Source organism: Poecilia latipinna, unplaced genomic scaffold (assembly GCF_001443285.1).
Source record: "Poecilia latipinna isolate Pla-1442-1.1 unplaced genomic scaffold, P_latipinna-1.0 Scaffold1428, whole genome shotgun sequence".
Taxonomy (NCBI): Eukaryota; Metazoa; Chordata; class Actinopteri; order Cyprinodontiformes; family Poeciliidae; genus Poecilia; species Poecilia latipinna.
This window is the reverse complement of record NW_015114044.1, coordinates 1-14,382: the sequence shown is the minus strand read 5'-3', so window position 1 is coordinate 14,382 and position 14,382 is coordinate 1. Positions and strand designations below refer to the sequence as shown.

General features: G+C 39.7%; 1 protein-coding gene across 2 annotated transcripts; it reads right to left on the bottom strand.

The window, feature by feature from the left end:
• Positions 1-2,112: 2,112 nt before the first annotated feature.
• LOC106962541 (electroneutral sodium bicarbonate exchanger 1-like) lies at positions 2,113-12,412 on the bottom strand. 2 transcript variants are annotated; one of them, XM_015057009.1, is made up of 20 exons: positions 12,206-12,412; positions 11,292-11,380; positions 10,921-11,078; positions 10,732-10,819; positions 10,189-10,335; positions 9,962-10,062; positions 9,094-9,268; positions 8,857-8,990; positions 8,524-8,769; positions 8,244-8,349; positions 7,157-7,318; positions 6,309-6,422; positions 5,926-6,087; positions 5,590-5,841; positions 5,368-5,436; positions 3,688-3,861; positions 3,470-3,601; positions 3,290-3,387; positions 2,863-2,968; positions 2,113-2,690 (listed from the first exon to the last, which is right to left on the bottom strand). In XM_015057009.1, exons 1-20 carry the CDS (start codon positions 12,378-12,380, stop codon positions 2,685-2,687), a joined length of 2,694 nt encoding a protein of 897 aa, XP_014912495.1. In that variant the 5' UTR covers positions 12,381-12,412; the 3' UTR covers positions 2,113-2,684. The 2 variants fall into 2 exon arrangements, with proteins under 2 accessions (XP_014912495.1, XP_014912496.1); XM_015057010.1 differs by lacking the exon at positions 2,863-2,968.
• Between the last annotated feature and the right edge of the window lie 1,970 nt (positions 12,413-14,382).

Sequence of the window (14,382 nt, the reverse complement as noted above, 5' to 3'; positions counted from 1 at the left end):
ACGTTTGAACTGAGCATTCTTGAAACTCACTTTCTGATTGATAAATTTTTCATCTGGTACCAGTGTGCAGGAACCAGAGATATTTTCTTTAATTGACATAAAACATGTTACATGAGACTTCTTATGTCACCTGCCAACATTTACAGCATCGCATCCCAGATTGATGCAGGAAAAGAATGTTTATTTATTTTTTGTTTATTCAGGATCATGAATGTCCTCAAAGGGCCTGTTGTGGTAGAATGTATTATTAATGGGACCTATTAAAAAACTGTTAAGGTATTATAGATTCTCCTGCATTCGATTAAAGATGAAATCATAGTTAACATCTTTTGACATTGATGTAATTTGGCTCTGCGCAAGTAAAAACTGATTTGATTGGACTGATAGAATAATATTTAAGCACATAGCTATTATCTCAAAATTCTACTTCTGTGGCCCTCTGAGGTCCAGAAAGAAACAGAAATAACTACTGCATGGCGGGTCAGATTTGACTCTTGAATGTAACACACATGATCAAAGTAGTTCTCTAAAAAGCAACACTTTCTTCCAAAATGCCAGAGGCAAGCTATTCTAAAGAAATGACAAATTTATAAAATATTCAATATGAAAAATTCAGATTAAATAAGTAAATAATCATAAAAAAAATCTTTACATACCTCTATGACAGAGCTTCACTATATTGAAAAGACTCCTAGTTTTGTGTCTTTCCAACACTGGCTTTGTCTCGTTTCTTGTTTCACAGATTGCGTCTGTGAAACAAGAAACAAGAATCCTCAGTTATAAAATTCCTCTGTTTCATAATCGTGGATTCAAAGCCAGACACCTTGTCTACTTTTAAAGGGGGCAGTATGATGTAAAATTGACATTTTTGAGCTTTGCATCATCTTCTAATGTTATCCCTCATGAAAAACATACTTGGAGTGTTGCTTTGTTTCTTTCATGGATGTTTGAGAAATCCTTTAATCTCCAATGGCAACCATTTGCCTGGGTGGACCTGGCTCCACCTCTGAGCTGCAGCTTTCAAACTCACACGTTTTCACATAACAGAGCACTTTTCCTCCACAAATCCCCCACTCAGCTCCTTCAGACTAGCCAGCAACAATTAGCAAACAGCTGGTGGAACTGAGCGTCTGTTGAACTGGAGCTACTTCTCAGTGCAACGCTGGTAAAAACATTGCTAAATGGTTAATAGAGAAACAATGCATTGACATCCTAAAGGGGGAGTGGCAGAAAGAGCAGGAGTTTTTAGACAGAGGCATGACTGTTGTCATGAAGTGTCATTTGGTAAATATTGACACTTTTAACCTGTTTTAAAAGTTGCATTAAAGTCCATTAAAAGGGTCAACTTTGCAAGATTTTGTAAATAATGACACATTAATGCAAAGTTAGCACTTTCAATGGACTTTCAATGCAACTTTTAGAGCAACTTTGCATTAAAAATGTCATTATTTACCAAATGACACTTCATGACAACATTCATAGACATTTATAAAGACTCCTTCATCTTTATGGCAGATGTTATTTCATGCTTATGCACACACCGTCAAAAGACGTGTTACCCAAATTTCTTTTCAGTTGTTTCTGATATACATCATTTTTATAGCAACTGAAGTTATCATAGATGCTTGATTTTTTTGTAAAATGTGCCTGGAAAATACAGAGCACTGCCCCTTTAAAAGCCATACTGAAAGTTTCCCTTTGTAAAACACTAATGGAATATGGGGATAATTTAGGTAATACTGACGCATATCTCTTCACTCTCTTACCTATCTTTATTGTCTCTTGAAGCTACAAACCAGAAAGATAAATTGATCAATCAACCGTCAATCGCTCAGTCAATCAATCTCTAGATATAATTTCTTAACTAATAATGTTTTATGGCCAGTTTTTGGGGGATTTTTGGCTCTTGTGTTGTGGATTCTGGTGACATCAAAAAAGGCACAAGGCAACTGACCCCAGTCTGTTTGCACTTTCCTCATTTTTTCTATTTTACTGAATGTTTCCCACCAAAATGAAGAGCTCATTTGGCTCTTCTGCCATAATGTTAATGTCAGTCTTGTACTTCTTGTGATGTCATCAAAACAAAGCAAAATTACCACTTTTTTTTCCCCCCCAAAGGGTGCTTCATAAAACATTGCATTTTGTAAAATCCTGCGGTGGAAATCTATAATTCAGCACATTTTGTGTTTTTTTTTATAGTCAATTTATATGAATTAGTGAAAATAATACCCTACTGTGTAGCGTCTTTAACTGTATGAATGTAAACTATCATTCTGTCATTCAAACATTTTATGTTTGTCTCACCATCATCCTCTCAGATGTATCAGGAAAATTACATTATTGAGCTGAACTGTGCTGGACGGATACGATAATAGAATATTATGTTTTGCTGTGAAAATATCAGCATTGTGATGCTTTGTGTATATCAGTTAAATTTAGAGTATGGGATAAAGACTTGAATCTCTATTATATCTACAAACCTGGAACAGACAGAAGTACACATGTATACAGCTCAGCTGACTTTCTCTGTATGTATGTGGCTGATGATGCAGGTTTTTCTTTTTCTTCTTCTGTAAGCTCTGAAGAGGCTGCTTTGGTTTGGTCAACCTGTGGCCTCCGGTGGCCCAGAACTACAGCAAGGTGACACAGCTGAATGTCTTCACTCATCAATGAACGTGATCCCTTCAATCCTGCAGGACGAAGCACACAAACACAGAGTCAAAGCAGCTCGCAGGACAAGCCAGCTGACTACAATGAAACCGAGAACAAACAGCAAATCATCAAAAAAGCAGAAGATGACAGTGTGCAGCAAGATTGTTTCCTCCAGGTAGGGACGAGGGATGAAGGAGGGTACGGCCTTGCCTTTTTAGCAGCCAAAGGACGAATGTCCTTTTGATTGGAGTTGAGGGATTTCCACACAGTGGTTTTAGACATTTCATCAGATATGTTAATCTCAGAGGGATCACACCTGAGGGACAGGAGGAGGAAAAAGGGTAAAATTGAGGAAAGGCATTAGAGGAATATACAGGATTCACTGGGGGAACATGAAGACAGAGCCCCACACACCAGATAATAAAAAACACAGGCATGCAAAGAGATGGATGGGAAAGTGACAAATCTCTATAATAATCCTATTAATCAAGGTAAGGTAGGTAAGGTAATTTTATTTATATAGCACATTTTCAGCAGCAAGGCAATTCAAAGTGCTTCAAGACCATCAATCAAGACCATATTCATCGTGTGTGTGTGTGTGTGTGTGTGTGTGTGTGTGTGTGTGTGTGTGTCTCACTTGGGATCATGTGCTTTTTGAACAAGTCTGCTTCCCTCCATCGTAATCTGAACAGTAGCTGATTCATCTCTTTTCAAGCTCAGCATTTCTTGCGATTCCTGCATGATACAAACACAGGCGCGGCCATAAATAAGAGGAATTAACAAAACATTTGAAGATTTCCCCGCTCACTCAGATTACCTCTTCCAATTTTTTGGAAGCATCATCCAGGTTTTTCTTCTTCCACTCAGGCATCAAGTCATCGAGGTAGCTCAGCTCTCGTTTTGAGAAGCACAAGTCCAGCAGCTTCCGGATGAAAACCAGAGCCAGGACCTGCAGGACCAGGAGTAAAACAAGATCCTGACTAGAGAGAAACTGGAAGAACAAATGAAGTGGTTTTGTTCAGTGACAATAATTACCATCATGGGGAAGATGATCGCAGCAGGGGAGGTCTTAATGACCCAGAGTAGCACCAGACAGGTGAGCTGAGTCACAGTGAACAGATGCACCTTCCTCAAAGGGACGTGTCTCAGGTAGATGAAGTCTGGCTGGTGCTTCGCTGGCATACCAAAAAGCTTTAGGCGGTCAAAGAACTGAGACGAAAACAGTCAGAACAGAAGATTAGAAGTAAATAAAAAATCAGCAAGTGCAGAGGAAGACCACTACAGAACGATTAACACTGGTGAATTGCAGACTACATGAGAGATTGGAGATTGCATGCTGATCATTTCCTTTTTAAAACAAAGAAAACACACAAATCGTAAATTGAAAATTCAGTCATGAAAGACATCCAAAAACTGACATCCATCCAAGCGCCATGGATACACAGCAGCGACTTTTAAAATCTAGTGTAACTAACTGCCTTCAGAGGTCGGCTAATCAGAAAACAGAGTCCACTGGTGTGGAATGAGTGATGAAATCCAAGTTGGTTTTTATTTACAGAGTTGCAGTTGAAATATATCAGAACCAAACTTGATAACCAACATGCCAAACTGTTTGCAAAGTGGTATAACATTGCCACAGCACATTACCCTCAACAAACCATCAATTGTTATGAATGCAATTGATGACCTGTGTGAATACATTGAAACTGAAACGACAAAATAAGAAAGAGCTGATATGTAATAAAAAATTCAGCACAAAATCCAGAAAGCTTTGGTTTTGGAATGAAGGGATGTTTCTAACGATGGAAAATACACAACGAAAGAAAGACGGGCAGAGGAACATTTACGGGAATAATCAAGACAAACAGAGCCAGCCTTCGCTCCACCAGTCACTGTCAGAGTCCTGCTAAAATCCCAGTGCAAGCAGTGTGCTACTTGCATAAATTAAAAAGAAATTCACAAGTGCCTCAGGCTTGGCATGAGGTTTATCACAGTGTCTGTGACAGCTCAGAGTGAGAAACAGACTGCATAATGTTAGTGGACGACATCCAAGGGAAGCAAAACCTTCCTCAATCTGAAAATAATCATCTGACATTAAGAGAAGAAGCAGAGACTGCTTAAGCACAGACCGTAGATATTCATAATGGAAACATTAATATTATTCAAAACCGGTTTGGATGTGTTTATTGTATTATTTGTAAATCTGTTTGTACCCAAATATCATTAATCTAACCCAGATTTTACTCTTTAAGTGGCTTTGAATCGGATGTTCAAGAGAACTCCCAACCTAAATTTTACTGAAAATGTGCAAACTATGCAAAGAACTAAAACCAAAACCATTCAAACTTTAACAAAAACTATTGTAATGCATCATTAAAAGCCCTTAGCTGAAATGCAGATAATGATTGTGCATAATTTTGTTCACTTGCCGTTGCTCTTGAGAAAGCAGCAAAATAATCTGGAGTCATTGTCTTTTTATTGAAAAGGCGCAGTAGAAAAGTCAAATTAGTTGAACTGGGCAGATAAACAGATGGACACATTTTTAGATATGACATTTTTATTGGAAAGTTGAGATGAAAACCTTCGTGTTACTTTTTGTAAGTAAGTCATTAAACAAATTTTTGAAAATTATTTAATGTTGCAATTTTACTACTTTGAAGAGCAAAAAAAAAAAGCTCTCATAGATGTGTGGTTCATAAAGAAATATAGTTTTACCTGAATGCCTTTTAATGAAGATGCTCCCATGTAAAGAAAAACTCCGTACAATACAGGCATAGGAATAAACTGAAATAGGAAAAACGTCAGAGTTACACTTCATTAGACATACATTGTTGATATAATAAATAACTTTGGCACATAACAGTCAAGTCAAGTGTTGCCACTTTTCCATCCCTTCATTTCTTTACTCATCAGACCTGCATTGTGATTGTGACCCACCTGCAGGGCTCCAGTCATGAACACGGAGCATCCCATGAGCAGGAAGATCACCAGGCCCGTGAGTCGCTGCTCTCTGATGCCCAGGAAGCGCGGCTGCTCTCCCGGAGCTGCGCTCTCCGACTCCAGTTTCAGGCTGTTGACATGAGAGATGGACAGCACAGTGGCTGCCACGAACCAAGGCAGTCCCATGATGGAGCACACAACCAGCATCACCCCCACCATCAGCAGGTCTAGATGGTACCCACAGCCTTTCTGTAAAACAGAGATCGGGTCAGTTACGGGTTCAGAATCCAAGCCTGAAGCAGTATTTTTATTATTTTTTTATTTTCCTCTTGCCAGTAGTTTGTGCTCCTTGCGGTTGATGATGACAGCAGTTATCTGTTGGTCCATGAAGATGAGGATGGTGCAGAGAAGAGCGGGAATAGATGCAACCAGGGCTGTCCACCAAGGGTTGCGCCCGATTGGATTGATCAACCAACCTCTATCATCTCTGGTAGGCTGCAGGAAAAGAGCAGGGGTGCGCATGTTGACATTTGTATCGCTATTTCCCTGCAACAAGTTGTCCTAATTTAGCTCACAAATAAGTGCTGAAAACTGGGAAAAGTGTTGAAAGCAAGGTGAATTTTGTTTACTTCCAACTTTTCTTTACTTTAACAGCTTTTCATCTGCACTTACATATTGTTTAGACATATATTTCTTGGACATTTCTATGGAATTACCTGGAATTTGCTTGGCACCTTCAGCTTTTGGGATGGCACTCCAACGGCAAAGTCGAGCAGGACCATGACGACAATTGTAAGAAACACTGCAAAGTCACTGATCATGGACCGCACCTAGGAGAGACAGATTGCTGCATTTAGATGTCTGTTGCTATTGACTCAATTAAAGTTGAACGTAAACAATCTCAAACAATTTTATCTTCTTAAATTACTCATATCCCTTGAATCTCCACACATTTTGTCAACCACAAACAAAATGCAGGAATTCATGTGACAGACTAAAAAAACAAAAAAAAAACAAAATATGAAACGAAAGCGCAACTATTCAAAATTTTCAACATTTTGTACAAATCACAAAAACATTACATGTGTTTGTATTTGGCCCTCTTTTCTCTGATGCTCCAAAAATAAAAAACAGTACAACCAACCGCTCGATTTTCTCCTCTGGTGTTGATTTGCTACAATCACACCTATAAATCTGTTGAGGTATGTCTCTGCCGGATTCGAACATCTAGGGAACAATATTTCCATTCCACTTTGAAAAATGGCAATAAATAGTCATTTTCAAGTCCGGGACTTGGGCTAGACTTTGACTAGGCCATTCTAACTCAGGGGTATTCTTTGCTCGAAAAGCTTTCATTGCATCTCTGGCTGTATGTTTAGAGTCGTTGGACTGCTGAAAGGTAAACCTCCAGCCTAATCTCAGATATTTCTTCCATTTATTTACTCTGTTTGCTTCCATTCATCTTCCAATCAACTTTGACGGGTCCCTGCTAAGAATATATATATATATATATAAAAAAACATGATCCTGCCAACCATCATACATCAACAAGGTGGTGAGGTACCTTGGTGGGGAAATAACGACTTGTCTTAAACTGCTTGAGGAAGGCCGACATGAAGAACGTTGAAAAAAACAAGATGATGGACCAGAAGAGAACATCTGGGGTGAAGGGACCGTGGTGTCCACATGCTGTCCCAACAAAGTGTCCTTGAAGGCTCATACACTCCTGTGGGGACGCAGACAGATTTCAGCCCAGACTCAAGAAAAAACAACATGGAGACCCCTTTATTTGAGCTGATTGGGTAAAAGTATAATAATAATAATAATAATAATAAAAAACAAAGTAATTACATGTTCCTGAAAATAACAAACACCTTTGTGTTGTCAAGATGAAATGCTAGAAATGTCAGCCTTACAGATGTCCTTCAGAGAGATTAACTGGTAAAGGGAAGGTGAGATTTTGTTGAATGTTAACCAAAAAGAAAAAAAAACATTCTGAAGCAAAGAAATATAAACAACAGAAGGATGCAGCCTCAGGCAGAAAAGGCCTTGTAGGTGAGCTACATATTGACTGAAAAGTTAATGACATGCCTTGGTAACAATGTGACAATCTTTTTCTAGGTATTTTTTAGAGGACGCACTAAGTCACTTAACTTCCCTCATTTTCTCTTCTTTGGCCACAGATTGCTGTGTGTCATAAAAGCTAATATTTGTAATTGGTTTTTGTTCTTTAAAACCCAAAGCAACGGATGGAGCTCAATAGCATTGAACTGGCGTAGCTTATTTCTCTCTTTGAAACACCAAACAAAATAAAGTTAGAATGTTATTTGGTCATTTCTTAGCAAACAGCGTGTAGCTTCAAGTGATAATGAACAAAAACAAACAGGTTTTCCTGTCAACGACGCTCGATGAATGCGAAATTATTTGAAGGTAAAGTATCTGATAAAAAAAAAAAACTGTAAACTTGCAAAACTAACATACTTTCCTCTTTAAATATGAATTATTTATTAAAAACACAAACATAAATAAAATAGTGGCAGGATTATGTGTGTTTTTTTTTTTTTTTTGGACAATCAAAAATATGGCAGAAATAAATCACAGCATGCAGGGATGATGAATGAATGGAAAGCATATAGATGTAACGAAATGACCTTGACAGTCAGGTTTTCCCAGGATACAGCCCAGGCCGTGATGTTTCTCTCGCTCCACAGCTCTAAGGTTTTATTACTGGGATTATCAGGCTGTGAACACCTGCAGCTACACAGAGAGATGGACACAAAACAGGAAATTAACATTTGCTGACTGACTAAATGAATATGTTTGGGTTCTGTTTACTTTTTTCTTTTTGTTCTTACAAGGGTTTGGAAAAAAGATGCAAATAAGTTACAAACACACAGAGGGAAAAAAAAAAACAAGAAGCCGTTTACTCACTATGCTAGCGTGAGTTTGTCCAGCTCGCTGTTTGCATTGAAGGGGTACAGCTCCCCCAAGTGAAACAGTTTCTCCAAGGCCTCGTAGATGAAGATGAGGCAGATGAGGGCGGCGAATGCCTCCTCAGTGAACCGAGTGATGTAGCAAACCAGAGAGCTAGCGTCTGTGGCCACTAACATGAAACACAGCAGTGCCGTCCACAGGCCAATGCAAGCCCGGAGAGACAAATATGACAGATCGTAGTCCCTGAGAAAGAAAAGAGAGGCGGGGGTCAGAGGAGGCCGACGAAGGCCTGACTAGCCAGCAAAGGAGCCGTTTAATTTCTCAACGTACTTGCAGAATTTGAAGAGTATCTTCTCAAAAACCAGTACTGGACCTGTGCTGCCCAGAATGGTGAGAGGCTGCCCAGCGAACAGAGAGTAGGCCACTCCAGTCATCGAAGCACCAAACAACGACTCTATGGCGCTCTGGAACGGGTGGTGGTATTGCATTGTGTTTGATTCGTCTTCACTCACACATGATGAGAACAAACAGCACCGCAGAGTGGCGTAAATACGGTTTTGCTCTTACAATACGTCCTTCAGTCGCTTCCCCCAGCAGTCCTCCAAAAGTGATGACAGGAGACATGCAGGCGCAGTAGAGGAAGAGGAAGGAGGCCACACACTGGAGGCTCAGGCCGTCCTTGAAGTCACTCACATAGAAAGGAGCTTTCCTCTTGATGTCCAGTATGAGGCCGCCGAACAACCTGATGACAGGTTGTTCATTTTAGAGAGAAAACAAGCGCTGCTATATTTATATGTATGACGATGGCAAACATGTTGCCACTTTTTAAAAACAAACCAAATAACACCAGGTAAATAATCACCAGTCTTTTTCAGAAAGTACAGAAGTGGGCACCATATGGCTCGGTGGCAGAGCAGAAGATGCATATTTGTAGGCTGTGGTCCTTGACACAGCTGCTCTGGGTTCATTTCCTGACCCCAGGCCATTTACTGCGTCTCTTCCCCGCCTCTCTGCCTCTCTCCATGTCAGGCTACTGATGAATAAAGGTCACTAGTGCCACAAAATCTTTAAAAAAAAAACATTTTTTTGAGGAGCTAATAGGTGACATACACGGCCTTGCGAATGTTTTGCAGATTGTGGCCACAAACTTAAATGTATTTCACTGGGTTTCTGTGTGATTGATCTATATTAAGTGGTGCATAATTATCAAGCAGAAAGAAAAATACAAAACCTTTTACAAAGTATCTGAGAAGTGCTTTAATCCTCTTTGGGCCCTTAATATTGTCCCATCTCATTTCTTCAGAAATTCAGTTTTTGCCCATAGCAGCAACTAAGAAGCAGAATGCTAAAAGGTTTGCACATTCAGTCAGAATCATCCATATTGATCATAATTAAGCAACACGTCTGTAACAAACCTGACTGGTCAGCTGCTTACCTTCCTGTCCTCTGCAGCTCCGGCCCGTGGTGTTCAGCATGTTGTGGTTCTTCTACCTGCAGGGTTGTGCCGTTGGGGACTCCAGGCATTTTTCTCTTCTCCTGCAGGTCAGAAGCAAGCAAAAAAAAAAAACAAAACAAAAAAAAACAAGTCTCACATGTTACATAAACAACTCTGAATGCCTCTAGTGAGGTTAAAATCCAGGGCTGAAAAGTAAGATGCATTACCTGAGAGGGGACGTTCTTTGGGGGCTCTATTCGGATGGAAGGGTCCCACTCTCCTGGTGGCAGGACAGTCACCTGGTCCAGAAACTCGTCTATCCCTGCCAGCAGGTCGCTTCTGTCCTTCGCCTTGTACGCTACGTTGTGGAAGATCTGATCCAATAAGAAATTTAAAAATAATTAAAGAAAAACGTTGCAAGAAAGATGTTCAGTTTTTCTGTCATCGGTGGTTCAGAAGCTGCAATATTTTTGCAAAGGTATTCACACCTCTTTAACTTTTTCATTTTCTTTTGTAATGTGCCAACACGAAGTAGTGCATTACAGGGATGTGGGAGAAAAATAACAACAACAACAATAATAATAATAATAATAATAATAATAATAATAATAATAATAATAATAATAATAATAAAAACTGGCATGCATTTATTTTTACTCAGGTAAAGAAAAGAAAAAAAAAACACACAAACTGTGATTATTGCAAAAAAAAAAAAATGCTAAAAAGTTCAATAGAGTGAATGGTTCTGAAAAATCTTAAAGGTCTCTCACCTCATCCGTCATAATAGTCGCCATCGAACGTCCAATTTCGTGGTACTGCTGAGCTTTTCCATCAGGGCCCAGAAGGATAAAGAGGAATCTGATTTGGACCAGCAGATAAACCATACTTCATAAACTCTCCTTTGAAAGCTGAATTAACATGACCTGCCAGCAAGGCCTGATGGAGCTGTGGCTGTCTACCTGGTGGGGATGGGAACCTCAGTGAGTCCAGTGAGCAGAACAGCAGGGGAAAGGCGTACAAACGCAACAACGGGCCTCTCCAGGAAGTCCAGGACACCGACCAGCACATTTGAGGCCTCGGCGCCTTCTGGGATCTTCTTCATGAAGTGCAGGTCAACCTGTTGCAGCAAAAAGAGAAAACTACCAGACTGAAGCACAGATTTAAAACATCCACCTCCTGCACTAGAGGTAAAAATAATTTGTAGCTCATCTCAATACTGTAACCTGTATTGAGATGAGCATGTGAATATTCATAAATAACAAATGATATATTTTCCATTATTCATCCATATTAATGAAATGAATGAGAAATCCTCAGCCGGTTTGTTTACCTTACTGAGGTCCACTTGACTGCTGTCCGGTCCAGCGCCGTTCTTGGCCGGTTCCATCGGCAGAGGAGGCTGGGGAGACGTGGCGGAGCCTAATGGATGGTAAAGTGTGGGTGTGTGCATGTATGTGATTCACAGAAAACGCAGCTGAATCAGAGAAAATATCATTCCAAGAACAAAGTGTGAAAAATAAATCTCCAAAAGTTAGATTCCTCTTGCCAGTTTCTTAATTCTCGGAAGCAATGAAGTACTGGAGGATTACTGCTTGAAGAGGATTCTGTGGTGCCTTTCAAAAAGTATTCATTCTTTTTAGACTAACACAAAGCAATCAACAACCACAACAATGAAGGGAAATTATCATTTTCAATATGTTACAAATAAAAGGTGAAAAGTGTTGCATTCGTTTGCATTTGGCCCCTTTTAATCCGATAGGTGAAATCTAGTGCATCCAGTTGGCTTCAGAAGTGACCTTAGTGGTGATTAAAGTCCACCAATGTGTAAGGGAGCCATGAAAACCATCCAAAGGTTTCCACAAACTGGGAAAAGCACTGCACACCTCCCTGTACTCACTTCCATCAGCATCATGCTGTGGGAATGCTTTTCATCAGTGGGGATGAAGAAACTGGCAGGATTTAATGGGATGGAGCTGAAACACAAGGCAATCCTGGACGAAAATTTTTTAGAGAATGAAATGTAACAGCCAAAGTCCAACCCTAAACCAAACTGAGAGTTGTGGCAAGACTTAAAAACTGCTGTCCATACATACTCCACACAGTGTGTGGTTGTAATGTGACGAAACGTGAAAACTTTTCAAGGGGTGTGAACACTTTTGCAAAGCAATGTAACTTGTGTGTCTGTTGCTTTAGTCCTGCAAAATTAAAACCGCTCCCCACCGATGAGTGTGTGATGAGTCGTACCTACTACCTGAGGCTCGGACTGTTTGCGGGCTCCCTCGGTGATGGAGCGTACCATTGGAATCAGGTTTTTCTTCTTCTCGTTTTGGTGATGGTGTCTCTTCAGCAGAGCCTCACGCACCCTAACTCTGACGGTGTCATCCAGCTCGTGCGACGCCTCCTGGTGATCCAGAACCATGTCTGCAACGCAATTTTAGACTCACACTGGGCTTGTGGGCAAAAGCAGCTGAGACTTAATAAAATAGTATTTATCTAGTTTGCTAACCACGACTGCTTTTGTCTCCGTGGAGAAGGTCTGACATCACATGTTAGAGCCTGAAATCTTCACAATTAGCCCTTTAATTGTTTTCAAATCAAAAAGATACTTTTAAAATGTCGATTTCTGACAGAAAATGAGCTTTTGGAGTTGCACCCCTAGGATCAAAGACACAGTTTCATATGGCTGACTATATAGAATCTGCTACCGCACTCAAATGCATCTGATCATGACTGTAAACAGAGAATAGACTTATAACAATAAGTCTTTTTTAAATAGCAGTTTGTCAAATGGATGTGTTGTCACATGGAAGAGGATGCACTGAGCATTTTTTCCAAAATGATCCACCATGCAGGAAATTCTAACAAACAACTTCCAATGTTGTTACTTAACTTTAAGTAACTGTGTCAGGTCAAAAGCACAGATGAACAGAGTTCGACAGATGATGCTCTTGGATTAACATTTTGACAGAGACATTGTCAGAACCTCATGTGGACTTTTTTTGTGCTTTTAAATCTCTGTGTGCAGTTCCGGTTGGTTAGTTCTCCAATTTACAGTCCCCACAACATTTCTCCTGTCCTTTTTCTCCTTTCTGGATACATCACCATAAGAAGACGGTTCCCAACGTAAGAAGACCACACTTCTTCCACTTTCATTGCATTTAGATATTTTTATATCTTTACACATTCCTTGTTTCCAGAAGTTAATATGAATTATAACTAATTATGAACTTTTAGCTCATAAACAACTGAAAAAATATTAAATTGAACAAGAAATGTTGTAATTTCACTAATCTTTTTCCAATTTCTGTGTTACACCAGTGTTCTCATACATCTGTCTGTCTGAGGTAAGAGCAGCCTATGTGCTGCTGAAGCTGAATCAATGCTGCTGACATATGAGACCATATGGACCTGAAGAACAACAGCTTCTGTCTGCGTCTTACTTGTCCTTTCAAGCTGACTTGTTTAGTCAGCACAAGACTGTGCATTAGTCTGCTTCCTTTCTTTACCCACAGCCACCAGGAGATTCTCTCACGCACATTTTGTCTGCAGTAAGTGAATTTATTCTGAGCGCACTTTAAGATCAGCGATAATGAGCTGACCTCAGTGAAACGTGTTAATAAGGACAACGACAACAGAGCAACACAATGAAGCCTGCATGCAGTAAAGCCCGGGAAGCTTTAAGGGCTGCAAGGTTATGTGTGTTAACGAATTAAAACTAAAGCTAACATGGCCTTATGTTATCAAGAAGTCTGTTGTTTTCTTGCTCCTTGTTTCTCCGTTTCAATGTGTAACTTCAAACATTATGATGAAAAGATAATAAAGTCAGCTCTTATTATCTGTTTAGAAATTAGATTAGAAAGCAAAGTCAAGATAAATGCATGAATATAAAAAAAGTTAATGTTTTACTTTTATCTGAGGCAAGACTATGGTGTAAAAATGCCTTTAACATTTTCATGAGTTGACTTGAAGATCTTCCACTTGAAAATGTTTGTCTTAACATGACAAACTTTAAGTCACTGCCTGTGTTGGAGTGAATAAAATCTAACATGAGAAACTTTAAGAAAAAACTTATTTAAGCAAGACAAAGCTGTGAAAAAAATGCTGTGTGTGTGTGCGCGCACATACTTGCAAGGTTTAGGTTGTTACACTTATACGAGCCTCTGTAGGGACCCATAACTGATATAGTATGCCTCCTTCCTTTGCCTTAAACTCAAGGCTTATGCCTTAAGCGTGAACATGATAGATTATACTCATTTGTTTCTGCAGTTCATTTCTGCTTGTACTCTGCAAGAGCCTTCTGCAGGCAGGGGGTGAGTACGGGTTGTGGGTTTGCAGACGCAGCAGAGAGAGAGATAAAGTTGCATCCCAATGCATTCTGTCACTTCTAGCAGTGCTAGCTGGTCATTATACAAATTAAGTTA